This window comes from Lissotriton helveticus, chromosome 8, assembly GCF_964261635.1.
Source record: "Lissotriton helveticus chromosome 8, aLisHel1.1, whole genome shotgun sequence".
NCBI classification, from domain to species: domain Eukaryota; kingdom Metazoa; phylum Chordata; class Amphibia; order Caudata; family Salamandridae; genus Lissotriton; species Lissotriton helveticus.
In genome coordinates, this window is record NC_136069.1 from 863,821,122 (window position 1) to 863,841,295 (window position 20,174).

Below are 20,174 nucleotides of genomic sequence, written 5' to 3' on the forward strand. Positions count from 1 at the left end.
CTTATGTATCGCAAAAAGAAACCGAGATGAAAACACAGGTGAAATCCTGAAAAGCATGGGTGAGCTTTGAAGCTAACGTCTGGGCACTTCAGTATTGAATGTGCACAGTACAAGCATTTGCAATGCAATAGGTCTTGCATTTACAGGAGTTTAAGCTATTGGCATTGTAAATGCCTTTTATTAATGTTTTATAAACCAAAATAGAAATAAAAGGCATTGTTATTTACAATGCCGATAGCTCAAACTCGCGTAAATGCGAGACCTATTGCATTGCAAATGCTTGTTTTGATAAGTCACTAAGGAAGATCCCCCTCACAACCTAGAAGAGTTGAGTTTGCTCACCCTTAAAACGTGGACCATTTGTTTGCATTCCACCACTGTCACATCTCACCAGCAGCTACTGGAGATGACGAGGGTCTGCCCTTTTTGTTCAATTTGAAAGGAAAAGCACTAGCAAGTCTCAGGGGGAGTTCATAACGTTTAACTGGAGATTACCATCACTTTCATTAGCAATGAGGTACTCTGGGATAGAGAGTACCAGCACTTCTATATTTCCATTTCAAGCATTGCCTGCAGGTTTAATATAGGTACTGTGAAATTGGGTAATAGAGAGAATTGCTTGCAATGCTATGCAATCTCAAGACATTGACAGCATTAGATCTTATTCAACATACACACTCTGTATCATTTCTAGAAATGTAGTGTTGTAGCACACATAGTTGCTGTTGTCATGGGTCTAGTCTTTTTTATGGGGGTGGATGTTCTGGCAAATTCATACATGTGAACATCTGCATACAGTGTTCATAAATTGTCATATCCATGCATATGATTTGCTAGTATCCTCTGTCTGTTCCACAAAACTAGTCCTGATGCAGAGTTAAAATCATTGTGCAGACGCTGCTTCATTTCCAAACATCAGATCATATGTAGTCTGGAAACATCTGATGAGGGCAACCTGTAGTCGGTAAAGTAGTTAAGTAGAAAAGGACTATATGCATTACCAAATAACTTTGCTAGAAACCTATTCAATAACTTAATATTGTGATTCAAAAGATTTGTCTTTTGTGGGTATCCTAAAAGACAAAAGGGCAATGGATCACTGGCTTACACTTAGGCGGAAAAACACTGAAAACATCAATGAGGGTGGATCATGCTCAAAACAAAGTGATTTAAATCAAAAGAAATGTTGCAAATGCGATGCTGAATATTTATCAATAGGTTTCACATGTTCAGGTTCAGCACACTACAGCAACCAAAATGCGTTCTGTTAAAAAAATATTGTCAAATGAGACCATAAAACCTTCTAAATTATGAGGACACATGGAAACTAAACATAAAGAAGATGCTATCAAATACACAGATTTCTTCAAAACTAATGTGCAGGAGTTCCGACAAAGAAGAAAACATTAAAATGAACACTGCAAAAGATTCTTGTAATGAAAATGTTGTCAAGGCCTCAAATGAAATGTCCATGCTCATACAGCCCAGAAAACCATTACAATTGGCAAGGAATTGATATCAGCAACTGCTAAAGCCATGGTCAGTGTAATGGTTAGAGAAAAAAACAGCAAAATATTTAAGTTTGGTGACATTATCTAATAACAATGTAAAAAAGCAAACTGACAAAATGTCAGACAACCTTAAAGAACAGCTGACTGAAAAAATTCCTAAAAGTTAGCGTTGTATAGTCTACAAGTAGATGAATGTACGGACATGGCAAATAAATCTCATTTGCCGAGTGTGAAGAGGTGTGTAACACTTTCAATGAATTTCTGATATCAGATTGAATTCAGCGGCCCAAATGCATATGAATAAGCACAGATATGGTGCTTGCCACGTCTGGGAGACTAACTAGACTGTTTGCATGAATAAGGGAAAATGGCCCTACTGTTACATGGCATCATGATTGCATTCATTTAGAATCATTAGCCACTAAAAAGATGCTAAAGGAATTGAAAAAGATCTTGAATAAGTTAATCAAAATTGTACATTTTATAAAAGCTAGGTCAATAAATCCAAGGCTTTTTGAACAGCTCTGTCCTCCATGGACAGTGATCATTATAAGCTTTTGCAGCATGCAGAAGTCGCATGGCTATCTCGTGATAAAGGTTAGTCTCTGCCTTTTAAATTGAGAACTAAAACCTGAGTATTCTTCACAGAACAGTAATATCAATTTGCACTTACTGTGCACCTAAATGACAATACTCGGTTAGCCATACTGGCATATATGGAAGACATCTTCACTCATTTAAATGCACTCAATCTGCGTATTAAAGAAGTAGTTATCACAATTTTTTATGTCGGAGACAAGACTGAGGCAATATATGAAATGTACATTTGTGGGCTTATCTCTTATCAAAAAGAAATGTTGATTCTTTCCTAAACCTGAAGGCCTTTTTGGAATCTGCAGGTGACTAATTATCAAACAAAGGGCCGGACGTACAACTGTTTTTTGCGGTCGCAAATGGGAAATCGGCCCATTTGTGACCACAAAATTGGTCTGACCCATGCACAAACCATATTTTGAGACTCGCTAACCTATTATTGACTCGCAAAATATGGTTTGCGACTTGCTATTAGGAAGGGGCGTGTCAAGGGCATCCCTTCCTAATCGCGAGTATAATACCAATGCATGATTGTTTTCCGACCCCATTTGAGATCGCAAAACAATCGCAGTTTACCACTACTTCAAGTAGGTGGTAGGCCACTCGCAAACAGGAAGGGGTCCCCAGGGGACCACTTCCCCTTTGTGAATGGGTGAGAAAATATTTTTTAAGAAAAGGCATTGGTCCAGGGTGTCCACTGCCTGCCCTTAAAAAATGAAACTGAAAAGTTTCATTTTTCTTTTTTAAATGCATCCCGTTTTCCTTTAAGAAAAACGGGCTGCATTTTTTAAAAAAAACTACTTTATTGAAAAAGCAGTCACAGACATGGTGGTCTGCTGACCCCAGCAGGCCACCATCCCTGTGAGTGCTAGCCATTCCCAATGGGGTTGCATATTGCACTTGCCTCATGAATATTGATGAGGCATACAATTGTGCCTGAGACACTGTTGTGCATTCACTTTAGCGAGTCACAGTTCAGCGCAATTTGTGAATGGTCGACCATCTGGCACATAGTCTTGACATTTTTTAACCAGAATTTCTAAGACATGTGATTTCATTTTCAAGAGAATTTTCCTCTTCCAGGCAATAGCAAAAAACTGGATTAAAGATTCTTTAATGCGCATATTGACAATTTAACAGGGTTGGCAGCTGTCATATGGTTTGAATAAAATCTCTACAGATAAAACATTTAAACTTTAGTTCAAGGAACATTTTCAGGCAAATTTTTGGCAGCATTTACAAACCGATTATTCTGAACTTAAGGTTTTGCTTTCCTTCCCCACAACATATTTATGTGAAAAACTTTCTCAAATCTTATGCACCTAAAAATAAATACAGAAGTTGCTTGAGAAATGCACAAACTGACCTCAGAATTCAACTTTCAGGAAATAAAACCAAGTACGGAAAAGTTAGCTGCTGAAATGCAGCACCAACCGTCCCTTTAAAATTTAGATTTTTGTATATTTTTACTGTAGTGAAAAATAAAATGTTTTGTAACTTGAGTATTTGGTTTGTATCTGTTTGTATAATTTTTTGTGAACTACGGGGCATATTATCAAGACAGGCGATACAATTATCTCCCCTTTTGCGGCAGAAAACTGCTGCTAAAACGGCGATAATGGGCTTGATAATATGCTCTATGGTATTCCAATTAAAGGTCAGGTTAGATGTCCTTCACATCTAACATGGGCTTCAATTGGAATTCCATAGAGCAGTTTTCTGCCGCTAAAGCAGCGATAATTTTATCGCCTGTCTTGATAATATGCCCCTATGTTTTAAGGTTCAGATCATACACAATGCTCAGGCATCTGGAAATCACCCATTGGCATTAGCGTATTCCTGAGGGCGAGGGAAGCTTGCACCGAAGCAGTCTGAGCTAAACCTCTAAAAACTGAGAAGTTTATACTATTTGCACACATGCGGCAAATATTCTGAGGGTGACAGATGCATTTATTTCTGTTGCCTAACGCAAGAGAAGTTCATATCCATGATATGCATATTCTGAGTTTGAGGGAAGCTTGAAATGCTGCTGCTCACGCTGTGTGGGTCTGTTCTGAGGGTGACCAAAGCTTCCACGTTTTTAGTCCAAGATATTCCTGTTCTGATGGTGATGGTAACTTTCACAGTTTAATTTCCTCTGTAACTGCTCAAATGTTAAATTAAATATGCACTACTGTCACCTATACTGTGCACAGAATGTTATTGCACACATGGAACTTTTGTGTAGCACCTCTGAACATGAAATGTTTATTTTTGGGAATAAAATATTTGTACATTTAATAAAACATTTGATGTTTGAAAGCGAAACTACATTATTTATTACACAAAATCCTGGTATTTAGGTACAAACTGTGTGCATTGAAGGTAGCCCCTAGAAGCCGCATATGATTTTTGCTAGATTGCTCAATCGCATCGAGGGTCATGAATTATTATCAAGCAGACTTAGCAGGTTTGCACAAAAAAACAATGAATTGTCGAACAGTGGAGACACATTTTGAGGGAGCTTTACACAAGACACAAGTTTTAAGTTTGATGTTTAGGTATGAAAAATAGCAGGAATAAAGTTGGAGACATCAACGATTACACAGGAAGAAGTGAGAACAAAATTATATTAGAGTGCTAGCAGCTTTGTTTGTTCTAAAATCATACATGTTTTACATCAATATAAGATATAATTCAGCAAAAAGTACAGAATACAATTCACAAAAGTCATGACTGTATCAGAGGAACACACTGGTATGCATGGTCAATGAATTCATACAAATGTGCCACATCCCAGCACAATACAGACTTGTACTTAAGGGACAAAACCATATTATGAAAGTAAATTACAGAAAATACATTCTGTACACAAAACTGTATTTTCCAGAGGAAACAACATTGAGAATATTAAAAGCAAACAGTAGAAGAGGTAGTTTGGATAAAAAACGTTGAATGCAAAAAGAGGCAAAGCTACGACGCCAGAGTGTTTGTGATGATACACCGGTAGGTAGTTGAACCCTTGCAGGATGTTCAACTCACATCTGACTCAAGTTCCTTTTCCGAAGAGCTGCCATCACTGAAATCGCTGTATCTGTCCCTGGAATCAAAGATATCAAACATCTAAGTTGTTCATAGAATAAGTACATTCTACACATACAACTCACCCACATTCAAGTCTTGGGAGTGACCCAGAATTCTTTTTAGGGAAACTCATTTTAAAGCTATTCAAGTAGTCCCTCATTACAACTTGGTGCATACACTGTTAGACTGTCCGTAGTTATTTTCAAGGAAAGCCCAGTCTTCTCAACAGTGGCACCAAGGTTGGTACTCCATTAAATTAGCAAAAAATAATTTTGACTGCTGTGTCGTATCATGAAGACTGGTAAGCCTTTACTACATGGATCATACATGTATTTAGACATATAAAACAGGAGATGGCTGGAGAGCATATGAGGGAACAGAGTTTCAGGACTAAGGACCACATTACGAGATCCCCAGATTTGTGGAGGTTTACCCCACCTTGGACACCTCAACCTGCCAGAGCAACTGGAAGCAATGGTAATTCTGTGGGGAGTGATTACTGAGGGATATTACAAGTGGGACACTGAGGGAATTAAGGTTTTATGGGTGGTGAAAATAGATCTACAGTAGACTTCATAGTTCCAATGGAGCTCTGACTCCCATCACCAGTCCCACCGGAATCAAAAGGATGACCTAATAACGGCTAAAACAGCAAAGGTTACAATGCACTGATCTTTACAGTATGGTCTTCAAATCCAATGCACAGTAGGACTCCACAACATAAAGACTTGTGGAGATAGGTAGCAGCAATGATGCCCACAAAAGGTCTAGTAAAAGATGCTGTCTTCATGGCCTGATAAAAATACATTTGCTCCAGAAAGAAAGTCCATCTCATAATGTTTAGTAATAGCATGCGTAGCCACAGGCTGCTCAGTAGAAGCCCTTGATAGGTATAAAAACCTATTTGAAGGCATCAAAGTTGCCTCAAACCTAACAATATTATTATCGATTCTTGCAGGTGAAGGATGCATTGAACAACATTTTCCTCTATGGCGAATGATAGTATTCAAGGGGCACGCAAGGTCTTGACTATCGCCTTAGTAGGGTCAATGGCCTATTATATGTAACTTGTTCTGTCTACAAGATGCATCCAATGGTCTGAAAAGGCCATCCAGCATGCATGTAATTGGTTGTCATGTTTTACGTCATGGTTATAACATCTTTCACACTTGTGTGTCTGCTTGTCATGGTTTTAATCACAGGGTTACAATACTCTACAGATATGTGAAGATATGGTGGGGCCACAGATGCTCTTTGGCATTAACAGGAATCATTGATGGAATAATATTTTATTCTTTCTAGGCACTAATTGGTACTCAACTAATGAGGCAAAGTAAGATCACGTAATTCAATGCATTTTTTTGTCCTTGTACACCCATGGACATTAGGTGTAGGACTATATAATTTAAATTAAAATTGTGTTTTTCAAATGTCCTTATGGGAGCCTGGGACACTCAGAGAACACTGTGAAAGGCTGAACTATATTAACAATGAGAACAGGTGTAAGGATACTAATCCACCGGAAACACCTATGATTTTTCTTTTTAACCCTGTCTGCGATCCCAAATAATAAAAGGATACCGGGGTATCTCAAGACATTTTTATCTTTCTCACACCCCATTCCACAATATCTAAAAGCACTCCCTGGAATATCGTTGAGCTCATTCTGGTTTAAAGGGACCAGGACAAGACCAGATTATGAAGCATGAGTGTTTGAGGGTCTAACAAACAACAAATCAATTGATCCTGGGACTTGTCTGAACCTGTTCCTGAATAAATAACAGGGTAAAACTGGAGGTGCAGAAAAATCTAGTGAGCATGCCCATGACATAGACACAGCTGACAGTCTGTCAGTGAAGAATAAAATATACAGAATGTCTGACTGGGTTCAGAAACACATTAATGAACAAGGATATTGGACGTGAGGGTCATTGAGAGATCTTGTGGTACTTGGTCTAGTCCTGTGTTACTAGCACCAAAGCATGGGTCTACTGACATGTAGTTATTTGTGGACCACCAAGCCCTCAATTAGGTAACCAAGACTGATGCTCATCCAATCCCTAGAGCATATTAGCTTGTGAATTGGTTAGGTGCTGCAAAGTATTTTAGCACATTTGATTTGACCAGCCATACTGGCAGACTGCCTACACACCAAGTTCCATGGAGAAGTGTGTCTTTTCTACAACGGCAGGGTTAATCAGTTTAATGCAATGCCCTTTGGGTTGAAGAATGCTCCTGCCACTTTTCAGCATCTGGTGAACCATGCTCTTGCAGAGTTGGAGCTAACACAGCTCCAACTGCCTCGTCATAGGCATCTGTCTGTAAAGTAAAAAGCTTACTGAAAACAGACACTGTAAGTACAGGTGTGTTGCAAAGGGTTTCCACAGTTCCTCAAATGAACTTTGATCCTCAGTCCCAACCTCTTTCCTGGTCTGCTTTGTGGAGGGCAATGCAGACAGTGGGGCAACAGTACTCTTATTGTTAGCCACAAAGTTCCTGTAATAACCTGTAAGTCCTAAAAAAAAGCCCTCACCTCTGTCTGGGTAGTAGGCATCCCCCTATCCATCACAGAAAGTATCTTGGTATTCAGTGGGCAAACCTATCTGTTACCAACTCATTCCCAAGGTAGACTACGGGGCACTGCCCTACCCAATGCCTGTCAGAAATTATGGATTTAATCAAATGTCATTTGTTTGGGCAATAATCTAGGCCTTGCTCCTCATAACTCTACTTCCTGTCAATATGTGCGGCTTTCTGGATCACATGCAGTTGCTCATATTAAAGGCAGGTCATAAGAAAAGTCGCACATTTTTACAAAGGGTGGGTGGTATAAGCCTGTTGAAGATAATTATCTGACTCAATAGCCATTCCTACACAGTATTTCATTTCACCAAGTGGTAATGCCTAAGCAGAAAAGGATTACCTAGAAAAAAACCCTCTCTACCCAGCCACGCGAGAGAAGGGCCAGGTGTGCCCCAAGTCATGTCTACCCAGTGGGAGAGTGGCTATGTGACTTCCCCTCATTGGTGGGCAACATGCATACGCTTGCAGGCTCGTAGCAAATCTATTGCTGCCTGATGTGCAAGCTGTCAAGAAAAATGCTGGTCAATTTCTGAGCAGTTAATCTTCTTGAATGAATGACTGAATGAATGATGACATTTATAAAGAGCACAGCTACTCAACTAGAGTGTCCTGGCACTTCCAGGCACAGGCAAAGTTTCGACCACTGGGTTTATTATCCAGATAAAACATTCAGGACAGCTCTCAAAGAGTGTGGCCTGGCAAATGTAGTACTGTCCATCCAGTGATAATCAGGGTTTTCTAATTGTGTGATTTTCCCACTGTTAGGACCTCCAGCACATCACTGCAGACCTATCCATAACGCAGTAATAGTTCCAGTTCAAAGAGAGCTTAGTTTAATATTCAAGAATAGCTATAATGACAGCCATTCTCTCTCTTGAAGCAAAAGCTTCACTAATGGGATGTGGCCTCTGGTATTATCTAATGAGTCCTGGTTGGATGACTGCGCTAGAGAACAAAATGAATGTAATAAACCTGAAATTCTGTGAGGCCAATAGAGGTGCCCGTGTGACTTTTACTGTTTCAAAAACGACTGAGGCTTTTGAAAGGTGAAAAGTGCACTATTGCCATTTGTTCTTATTCCTTTTACACTTCCATTAAAACCGTGTGAACAGGAAGAGCTGATGGAGGAGGAGTCCCGGATGATGACTGGAGCCAACATGGATGTTGTGGACCCAGTGAACGCTAAGTATCCCCACCTGGGCAAATACATGTTATTTTCTTTATTTATAACGACGACGCGAGAGCTCGCAATGAGAACTTTCTCAAGGATGTCTATTAAAATATGGGGGCATATTATCAAGCACGGCGTTAAAATTATCGCCACTTTAGCAGCAGAAAACTGCCGCTAAAGCATTGATAATGGGCTTCATAATATACCTTTGAGAATTCCTATAGAAGCCCATGTTGACACCAAAACATGGACTTCTATTGGAATTCTCAAGGGCATATTATCAAGCCCATTATCGCCGCTTTAGTGGCCATTTTCTGTCACTAAAGCGGCGATAATTTTAACGCCGTTTCTTGATAATATGCCCCATGGATACTGCTATTTATCAAATTAATCTATACAGTGTATGAAGAGTTACAAACATGAGCTTGCCCAAAAATTATCAAAAATATTTGTTTCAACATCATTTTCACCTACCATTCACATCTCTTTTTTTAATTCATTGTTTATTAAGGGTTGCACAATAAAAGTAAAACTATCACACTATTAGCATAACTAGTACAATCTCTTACTAACATTACGTAACCAAAGATCAAGGAAAAAGCAGCAAACCTACGGTTCACATTTCATAAAATTATCCAATATCAGCAGAAAATATGAAAACATTCTTTTATTAGAATACGAGAATGCTGATAACTTCTGAAGACAATGGAGTGTCTCGGGGACAGTAATTGCTGGCACAGAGCCTGTGCTCCAGCATTTCAATGCTTGTCTTTCTTTTTTTCCCTTTTTAATTTAGAACATTCTGCTTTCAAGGGATGGAATGTTCTAATAGCCTTATATCTCTTCTGCTTAGGACTAGACAGGTTTTTAAAGGCCCTTAACATCATTATTGGCTCCCGCTGTGGCTCTGGCCTATAGATCAGGATGGGAGACATCAACAACCAGTTTAGCCCTCGACAGAGTGAAAAAATACGGAATCTTGGGAAAAAGAAACATTTCTCTTCAGAGCATTTCAAAGTAGCATATTGAAGTGCTGGTGCTGCCTGTTCACATACCAGCTACATTAAAAAGAGGCACTTTTCTGAAGTGTATGTGCAGACTGACTACCAAAGCGACAAACAGCTCCTTGAAAGAAAGCATTGCTATATCAGAGGTGCAATAATGCAGCACGTGCAGTGGCACAAGGGCATGGATAAGAATAAAAAATACTGACATATAAAATATCGTCAAAAATAGGTAAGCATATCCAATTTTAACTGTTCAACATTATATTAACTTTAAAAGAAATACTAACTTTAAAAATGATTTTACATTTTAAAATATAAGCTTATAGTATGCAAATATATAATAAAAGTATAAAATACAAACATAAATATATATTTTAAAATAATTATAAAAATGTATATATATAAGTAAAAAATATAATTTAAACATACATTATAAAAATAGTAATAAAAATGATTTACTATTACCATTACAAACACTGGATATAAAAAGAAATTACAAAATGTAGACAATAACAAAAACGAAAATAAAATATACTACAAAATCAAAATAATAACAAAATAATTTACTTTAAAACTTTAAGGGGTCTATTACAATGGCATAACGGTACACGGGACCGACCACCAGAGGTGCGTCTGTCCCGACATGGCAATTAGGATGCGACCGCCACCCTGACGATCACATCCCGCATATTTTACATTGTGGCGGGCGGTGCTGTATGCAGCACCCGCCGCAATGCAAAATATGCATGTAGTGCATTGGCATGCGCAACGTGACAGGCACCGCGCGGTGCCTACCACCTTGTGGATGCCAAAGGAGGGTGGTACTATAGGTACCCCCTTAGTGCAGCCCCCTACCCCTCCCACCTCCCCACCGGCCACAACAGGCCCCCAATACCAATCCCTGCATGCCCTTTCATTAGCGGAGGGTCCGACCATGGAAAGGCAGGCATCATAATATGGATGGTGGTGCCTGCAAGGCACCACCACCATATTGAGGGTCTTTTCCGCCGGCCGGCAATCCGGCCAGCGGAAAAGCGGTAGACAGTCATTCCGTCCGCCGCGGTACCGCCCGCCATTCTAATGTGGCGGGGGTAAATCAGGTATGGATGGCGGGCGGATCTGCCCTGCGGGCCGCACGCTATCCTAATAGAACCCTTAGAGTTAAAACAAAATATATATAATTAAAATAGTTAGAAAAATCAGATGAAAATGCTATACTCCCACTCCAGCCAGACCAAAAGCTGCAAAAGTGCTAGACTGTGGGGAGGTTAGATTTACTATTCCCTCTCAAACAAAAGCAACAGTAAAGAATGGGTTGGATTTTGAAAGGGTCAGAAGTACTATTCCCACTCAAGTGTAAGAAGGGAAAATGTTTAACTTTAAAAAGCTTAGATATAATATTCCCTATCCTAAATTAATACAATTAATATTATCTATCTATCTATCTATCTATCTATCTATCTATCTATCTATCTATCTATCTATCTATATATATATATATATATATATATATATATATATATATATATATATATATATATATATATATATTCCGAATATTGTCGCTTTGGCAAAAAAAGAGCAGTTCGCCAACAGTGTCCAGCAACAAAGAGTCGACCCAAAAGTGCTGGTGCAAAGGTGGTTTAATTACGTGAAGCCAGCGCTGCGCTCCGCTCCTTCCCTGAAAGTTTCGGGGGGATTCGTCAAGCGGGGGCCGAGATAAAAGGGGGGTCCCAAAACGTGTTTTCCCCATGTTAATTTTCCATTGGGCGGTTGGACTCACTTTTAGCCCGAACGGCTGAATGGATTTCCACCAAACTTGGCAAAATTGTAGGGACTGGTATCCCGATGTGCCTTTGCTATGTCTCAAGATATATGCTCCAGTGGTTTTTACGAAAATTAACTTTGAAAAAATATATATTGGGCTACATTGGGCTATATATATGTTAGAGCCAAAATGTAGCCCAATGTAGCCCAATGTAGCCCAAAGATGGCCACCAGAGACAAAAAAAACCAAATGTAGCCCAAATATCAGCCAGATGTAGCCCAACTATAGCCCAATGACAGAATGTCCCAGAGTGTTCTAAAGAACAACTAGAGCGCTAACAGTCTTACTTATGACAAAAGTATGGCACACCGGTAGTCATCTTGATTGGAATAAAGTGTTAACACTTAAAACATTTAATTTGCAAAGGAACAAAATGAGGGGGTTCATTTTGCCATAGAAATTATGATTAGTGCTGAAGAAAGAAAAATTAGGGCACATTTTGAGTGACTTCTCAAATCCTCTTATATTTCATTAAAAACATTCTGATATGCAGTCTTCCAAGATGGCCACCAGAGACAAAAGAGCCCAAATGTAGCCCAAATATCAGCCAGATGTAGCCCAACTATAGCCCAATGACAGAATGTCCCAGAGTGTTCTAAAGAACAACTAGAACGCTAACAGTCTTACTTATGACAAAAGTATGGCACACCTGAAGTCATCTTGATTGGAATAAAGTAGTAACACTTAATACATTTAATTTGAAAAGGAACAAAATGAGGGGTTTCATTTTGCCATAGAAATTTTATATATATATATATAGATATTCACTGAAAATACCATAGGTTACACACCAGTTATAGTTAGGAATTAGCATTTAAAAAACCTTTGAAATTCACTGAAAAAACCATAGGTTTCACACCAGTTATAGTTAGGAATTAGCATTTAAAAAACCTATGACATTCACTGAAAAAAACATAGGTTTCACACCAGTTATAGTTAGGAATTAGCATTTAAAAAACCTATTAAATTCACTGAAAAAACCATAGGTTTGAGACCAGTTATAGTTAGCTGAACATTTTACTCATACACACACACACCCCACACACATACCCGCCACACACACCCCACACCCACACCCCCCACACACACCCACCACACATACCTCACACACCCACACCTCCACCCACACCCAAACACACCACACACCCACACCCACACACACACCTTACACACCCACACCCCCACCTACACCCATCCCCCCCACCCCCACCCACACACACCTCACTCCCCCCACACACACACCTCACAGACACACCCCACACATCCCCCGCACACACCTAACCCCCACACACACTCACACCTCTGACACACACCCCCCCCCACACACACACACACACCACACACACACCTCACACACACACACACACACACACACACACCCACACACACACTCCTCACACACACACACCCACACACACCCCCACACACACACACACCCACACACACACCCCACACACATACCCACATATCCTACACACACAAACCCCACACACATACCCTCCACACACACACACACCCCACACCCACCCCCCCACACACACACACCACACACACTCACACTCATTATTTTTTTTATTTTTTTGAGGGGGTGCGCGCCCTGGTACACGTATCGGTAAACGTACCGGTACGCATACCCTGGAGAAAAAAAGAAAGACAGAGTTTTTTTTAAAAATGTAGCATTTTTATATAAATTGGAGGTACCCCGCGACTTTTAAAAAAAAAAAATATTTTTTTGCCTTGGGGGTTCTTGTGGGACCCCCTGAGCAGGCCTAGGGGGTCAGGGTGCTTCTACTCTGGCCCCTTTGCGAGTTTCACACCTTTGTTTCACTGCTTTCTTGTGCCTTGGTTCTAACAAGGCACAAGATGGCTGCCAACACTTCCTGGTTTTGAGTGTTGACAGACAGTGGCAGCCAATCAGCATGCCTTCCCGAGAAAGCTGCATGGTCATTGGCTGTCAACACTTCTAACTAGGAGGTGTTGGCATCCATCTTGTGCTAGTGTTGACAGACAGTGACAGCCAATCAGCATGCCTTCCCGAGAAAGCTGCATGCTCATTGGCTGTCAACACTTCTAACCAGGAAGTGTTGGCATCCATCTTGGGTCTTAGTAGACTGAGGCACAAGAAAGCAGAAAAACAAACGTGTAGAACACAAAAAGGGGGCAGGGTAGAAACACCCTGACCCCTTAGGGCTGCTCAGATGGTCCCACTAGGATATTAATATATTTAAACGTTATCCGCTAATAGAATTAGCATTAAAAAAAACCTTTGAAATTCACTGAAAAAAGCATAGGTTTCAGGCCTTATATAGTTAGGAATTAGCATTTAAAAAACCTTTGAAATTCACTGAAAAAACCATAGGTTTCAGGCCTTATATAGTTAGGAATTAGCATTTACAAAACCTTTGAAATTCACTCAAAAAACTATACATTTTAGTGGTGTTATAGTTAGCTGGACATTTTACTCATACAAAACCATTGAAATTGCTCCTATATGGTTAGTTGTACTAACGTTTTGGGACCCCCCTTTTATCTCGGCCCCCGCTTGACGAATCCCCCCCAAACTTTCAGGGAAGGAGCGGAGCGCCGCGAGGTAAAGTTAACGAAAATTTCAGGAAGATTCCTCAACCGGCGCCAAAGTTATTCCCAATAGAATGTTGCGATTTCCCTATGGAAAACAATCCTAACTATACATACCTACTGGCTATCGTCAGTAGGTAATAAAATTTCTATGGCAAAATGAAACCCCTCATTTTGTTCCTTTTCAAATTAAATGTATTAAGTGTTACTTTTGTCATAAGTAAGACTGTTAGCGTTCTAGTTGTTCTTTAGAACACTCTGGGACATTCTGTCATTGGGCTATAGTTGGGCTACATCTGGCTGATATTTGGGCTACATTTGGGCTCTTTTGTCTCTGCTGGCCATCTTGGGAGACTGCATATCAGGATTTTTTAATGAAATATAAGAGGATTTGAGAAGTCACTCAAAATGTGCCCTAATTTTTCTTTCTTCAGCACTAATCATAATTTCTATGGCAAAATGAACCCCCTCATTTTGTTCCTTTGCAAATTAAATGTTTTAAGTGTTAACACTTTATTCCAATCAAGATGACTTCAGGTGTGCCATACTTTTGTCATAAGTAAGACTGTTAGCACTCTAGTTTTTCTTTAGAACACTCTGGGACATTCTGTCATTGGGCTATAGTTGGGCTACATCTGGCTGATATTTGGGCTACATTTGGTTTTTTTTGTCTCTGGTGGCCATCTTTGGGCTACATTGGGCTACATTGGGCCATCTTTGGGCTACATTGGGCTACATTTGGGCTCTAACATATATATAGCCCAATGTAGCCCAATATATATTTTTTCACAGTTAATTTTCGTAAAAACCACTGGAGCACTTATCTTGAAACATAGCAAAGGCACATCGGGCTACCAGTCCCTACAATTTTGCCAAGTTTGGTGGAAAACCATTCAGCCGTTCGGGCTAAAAGTGAGTCCAACCGCTCTATGGAAATTAACATGGGGAAAACACGTTTTGGGACCCCCTTTTATCTCGGCCCCCGCTTGACGAATCCCCCCCCAAACTTTCAGGGAAGGAGCGGAGCGCCGCGAGGCAAAGTTAAGGAACATTTCAGGAAGATTCCTCAACCGGCGCCAAAGTTATTCCCAATAGAATGTTGCGATTTCCCTATGGAAAACAATCCTAACTATATATACCTACTGGCTATCGCCAGTAGGTAATATATATATATATATATATATATATATATATATATATATATATATATATATATATATATATATATATATATATATATATATATATATATATATATAAGCCACTATTAGTGTAAGAAAATAATTGACAGAATACAAAGAGAGTGCAGCCCCAACTGACGTCCATAAGGACGAGCTGCCACTGCATTCATGGCACGGATTTTGCCACCTTTGAGACCAGGGGTCGCAAAGGCAGTGTCAGGGGGACCCCTAAACGACGTCCATGGGATTGATACTGAGTCTATTTGTCTTCCATTAGGTCAGTATGGGATGCTTGTGTATTAGCTTATCCTTGTAATGATGTTTCCCTCAAAACTTGTTACATTTTAACTTTTTATGTACATTTTATGTTAAGTACAATAGGTTATTTCTCCTAAAGGTTTAGAAAGTGCACATTTTTAAATTATGTAGACATTTATTATTCCTTCAGGCACTAAGAGAATCCGCTAACCGTTTTGCTGTACAGTCCTTTGTAAAATGTGATGTTTATTGTTTTACAAGCATGTATTTTTAATGTTGCTTCTTAAGATTTCTTGTTTGTTATTAATGTTTATGATGAACTTAGTGTTGCACTTTTGAGAACAATTTTTTTTTAATTGAATACATTATTTTACTTTTTGGGGTACATTAAATTATGGTAAAAAATTATATTAATTAAAAAATGTAAAAATAATGCAATTACAATACCTCCCACAGTCTTACCCTCAACGGACGCGGACCTTTGGGGGGACGGATGGTGGCCTCCTGAGCTGGGATCAGCTCCAGCCCCTGTCCTGGAACTCAGGAATCTGGGAGTATGGCTTGACCACACGCTCAGCTTTGTGACTCACACGAAGAGAGTGGCGGCCTGCTGTTTTGGAGTATTACGCGGGCTAAGACCCCTGCTCAAATTTTTTGATGCTCCTACAAGACAGCTGGTCATTCAAGCAATGATTATCTCTCGGCTGGACTACGCTAGTTCACTCCTTTTAGGAGCGAACCAAGCTGAGATCCTTCGTTTACAGCGAGTCCAGAACGCTGCGGCTAGGGCAGTGGTCGGTTTGCACCGGACCTGCCCCACCTCTAATACTCTGCGGTCCCTGCACTGGCTCCCGATGAATAAGCGAATTCAATTTAAAGCTCTCAGCCTGGTTTTTAAAATTCTTCGAGAATCGGCACCTGTGATACTTAATAAACTGATCTCTCCCTATGTGCCAACTCGCTCACTTCGTTCCCTTGGACAATCCTTGGTGGTTGTTCCCCGTTTCAGACTTAGTCGGATGGGGGGACGCTCCTTTCGAGTGAAAGCTGCAGCCCTCTGGAATGCGCTCCCTTTGGAAATCCGCCTCTTGGATGAGCTAATATCCTTTCGTAGGGCCCTGAAAACCTTCTTGTTTTAAATGCTCCCTGTTTTTAAGTGTTCTGCTTTTCTGTTGCTGGTTTTAGTGTTGTGTTGTGTCTGCCTTTCCCTGCGCCAGGACGCTCCTTCGCTGGAGCATCTGTGCGCATTAAAAATGTAACATAACATAACATAACATAACATAACAAATGTAACATAACAAATTTCAACAACCACAACCACAAATTAAATTAATGGTAGAAAAAAAGACACCTATGTTAAAAAAAATAAGACTATGAAATTAATTATTATGCATGCAAGATAGCAGAATATCATATCCAAATTATTAAAAACAATGAAATATTAAACGATCAATTATCTAATTACCCAATAAATACAATTGTATTACCATCGTTTTAAAAGTATCTATTAAAGAAACAAAACAAAATATTTACCTTTTTAATTAAATAACAAAGTAAAAACAATCTTTAAAATTCTTCCCCTCCTTGTTCTCTAGAAACCCAAAAAACTGCCAAAATAAGCCAATTTTCATAAAATTAAAAAAATATTACCAATAAAAAATTCAAAGTAAAAAATTGTTAAACATACTTGAAATTAAAATATTAATATTTGTAAGACAGAAACAAATACAACTCTACTAAATAATTAAAAAACAATGTGAAGTACGACAATTTAAAAAAAAATACATATGGCCTAAAAACAATGGGGCATATTAGCAAGAACCTCGTTAAAATTATCGCAGTTTTAGCTGCAGGAAACTGCCGCTAAAACAGCAATAATGGGCTTGCATATATGCATTATAGAATTCCAATAGAAGACCAGGTTAGATATCTTGCACATCTAACCTGGGCTTCTATTGGAATTTTATAACACATATTAGCAAGCCCATTATCGACGTTTTAGCGGCAGTTTCCTGGTGCTAAAACGGCGATAATTTTAACGAGGTTCTTGCTAATATGCCCCAATATTCTTATCTTCTATAGTCTATCTCGTCATATTTTTGACGACATCATCATATTTTTTTACCTGATGTCTGTGTTTCGTTATATTTCTAAAACAATATTTTGGTGGAATATCTAAGCCAGTTGCATTTTCCTCTTCCACACATTAAATCAGTAGGTCTTTCAAGTTTTAGACTAAAGTCTTGATTACGAGTTTGACGGTGTGGTAGTGGGTTGCCACTCCACTCCCACACCGACAAACAGGCCGCCGGCCGCCCACAGAATTACAAGTTCCCTCATAGTTTGCCGGGCAGTCCTTTGGTATTCCCATGACAGTGCCATTCAAAAGGGCAATGCAATGGGAACATCAAAACCCGTTCCTGCACAGCATGGACTGAGGATGCATGAAGACCATGCACCCAGCTGTATGCATCCCATGGGGCTGTAGGGCCCCCTTTGTTTCCTCACTGCCAGTATTATTTTAATGGCGGGCTCACCGCCATTAACTGATGGTAGTGAGATGGTAGTGAGAAAACTTGTAATATGCAAGGCAGTACCACAGCGGCACCACCAAGCATATTGCAGCTTCAAGACCGCCACGCCACCGATAGCTGTTCAAATGGGCCAACTGCTGAACTCGTAATAAGGTGGTTGGACCACTCGTATGATGGTTTCCAAACTCCACCTCCAGCATGAGTACAGCAGAATCATGGACCATCAAACTTGTAATTAGGCACTTCGTTTCCACAGGTTGAAAAGGTATAAAAAAATTATTCTTCCCAAGGTGAAAACGAAAATGCGAACCATATCCTTAAATATCTAAATCTACCTTTGACGTGCAGGCATTACAGGAGGGGGTGGCCTTTAGGCTGCATAAGTGCAACACAAAAACTATTCAAAACAACATATTGGTAATATAAAAATACTACAGTAGCTGCTAAAATACAGCAAAAACTGCACTCTGTGTACCAAGGATTTAAATGACTGTAAATACCTTGTTTGCATGCAAGCCACTAACACAAGTTACACTATAAACTCATCATGACAGATGTACTTACTTTTTTCTTAGTTTGTCAAATGAAGCATTGAAATATAAAAAGAATGAAACACAATGTTATAGTGAACAGTGAATACAAGGAATGACTATCAACATAAAATTTTTATCTAACATCATTTTTTCACAAAAGTAGAATTCTAAAAACATGCAAGGAAACATACAGCTATTTTAGAACGAAATGTATCTTAGGTTACATGTTTATGAATAAAAAAGATTTACTATATTTTTGACTACTGAAATGTTGAAACATTCAATTATCCCTCAAGTATTGCTCTACAGATTACAAGTTAATGCTGAGTATGCAGTGACATTGTCGGGATTGTTGGGCCCTCGCGCATAATATCTTTTGAGGCAACCTGTTGGTAACTACTGTTATTCTTTTTTACCTAATTTCTGGTAATTCAAGCCGGCATGTTGCCAAACAATACATAAACTTTCACACAGGAATCATTTCAATCATCACTTTTTTCGTTTTCCTCAGTGCCACTTGTGGTACATTTGTAAGCAAGTATATTCTTTTGTGCATTTAATTTAACTTTTGTATAACTTTATAAATGCTTTCGTGGTACCAATATTTTACTGGTACATCAAAGAGACAGGCTTTTGAGAATCACATATGGACAGTCTTCTTTATGAATATCACATATGGGCAGTCTTCTTTATGAATTTCCTTGATTTATAATATATTGCAGGTGAGGTAGATGTACCGCTTCGGTTCATGCAACCCTTGAATGGATTCTCATGTTCCGACCTTTACATTAGATTGTTATTGTTTTGTCTACTGAGATTGTTTGTTATTTAACTGATGCAAAAGAATAGTGCAAGACTCAGTGTCCTTTTCCTTATTCGGTTTATGAGGTGTGCTACAACATCAAACCCCTAGTGAATAACAGTATGCGCTCCTGCACCCGCATCTCCCACTTCCACCATTCACCTCGCCTTTGCACCCTTGGCCTCCCCTTGGACTCAACACTCCAGAATGTAGCATCCACTACCCTTGCGCTGTGTTGCACTGTGCACTCCCCTCCTCTGATAGTACCAATCTTTTTGGCTTCTAGTTGTGAAAAAATCTTCACTAAACTTTACTGACACAGAACACGGGCAGTATGCTAGGCTTCATCACATACCCAGAACGGCATAACATGAGCAGCAGGAATGCAATATTTCCTGTGTGTAGGACATACCGACTCATAGAATATTGCAGCACCGCTTTCCATGTATCATCACTTTTATGTGGTACTCAGGACTCCTAACACCTTTTCAATATGCAAAAGTCATTGGCATTGCTGTGATGCTGTGGTCTG

The 20,174-nt window shown here is 39.5% G+C and overlaps 1 protein-coding gene across 3 annotated transcripts in view; it reads right to left on the reverse strand.

Annotated features, from left to right (window-relative positions):
• Nucleotides 1–3,208: 3,208 nt before the first annotated feature.
• CTPS2 (CTP synthase 2) overlaps nucleotides 3,209–20,174 on the reverse strand; it is a 2,098,303-nt gene continuing 2,081,337 nt past the window's right edge. For all 3 annotated transcript variants that reach the window (XM_078657669.1, XM_078657667.1, XM_078657668.1), the window contains one exon: nucleotides 3,209–5,184. In XM_078657669.1, the coding sequence (XP_078513795.1) occupies nucleotides 5,118–5,184 (67 nt within the window). In that variant the 3' untranslated portion in view covers nucleotides 3,209–5,117. The remainder of the gene's footprint in view (nucleotides 5,185–20,174) is intronic.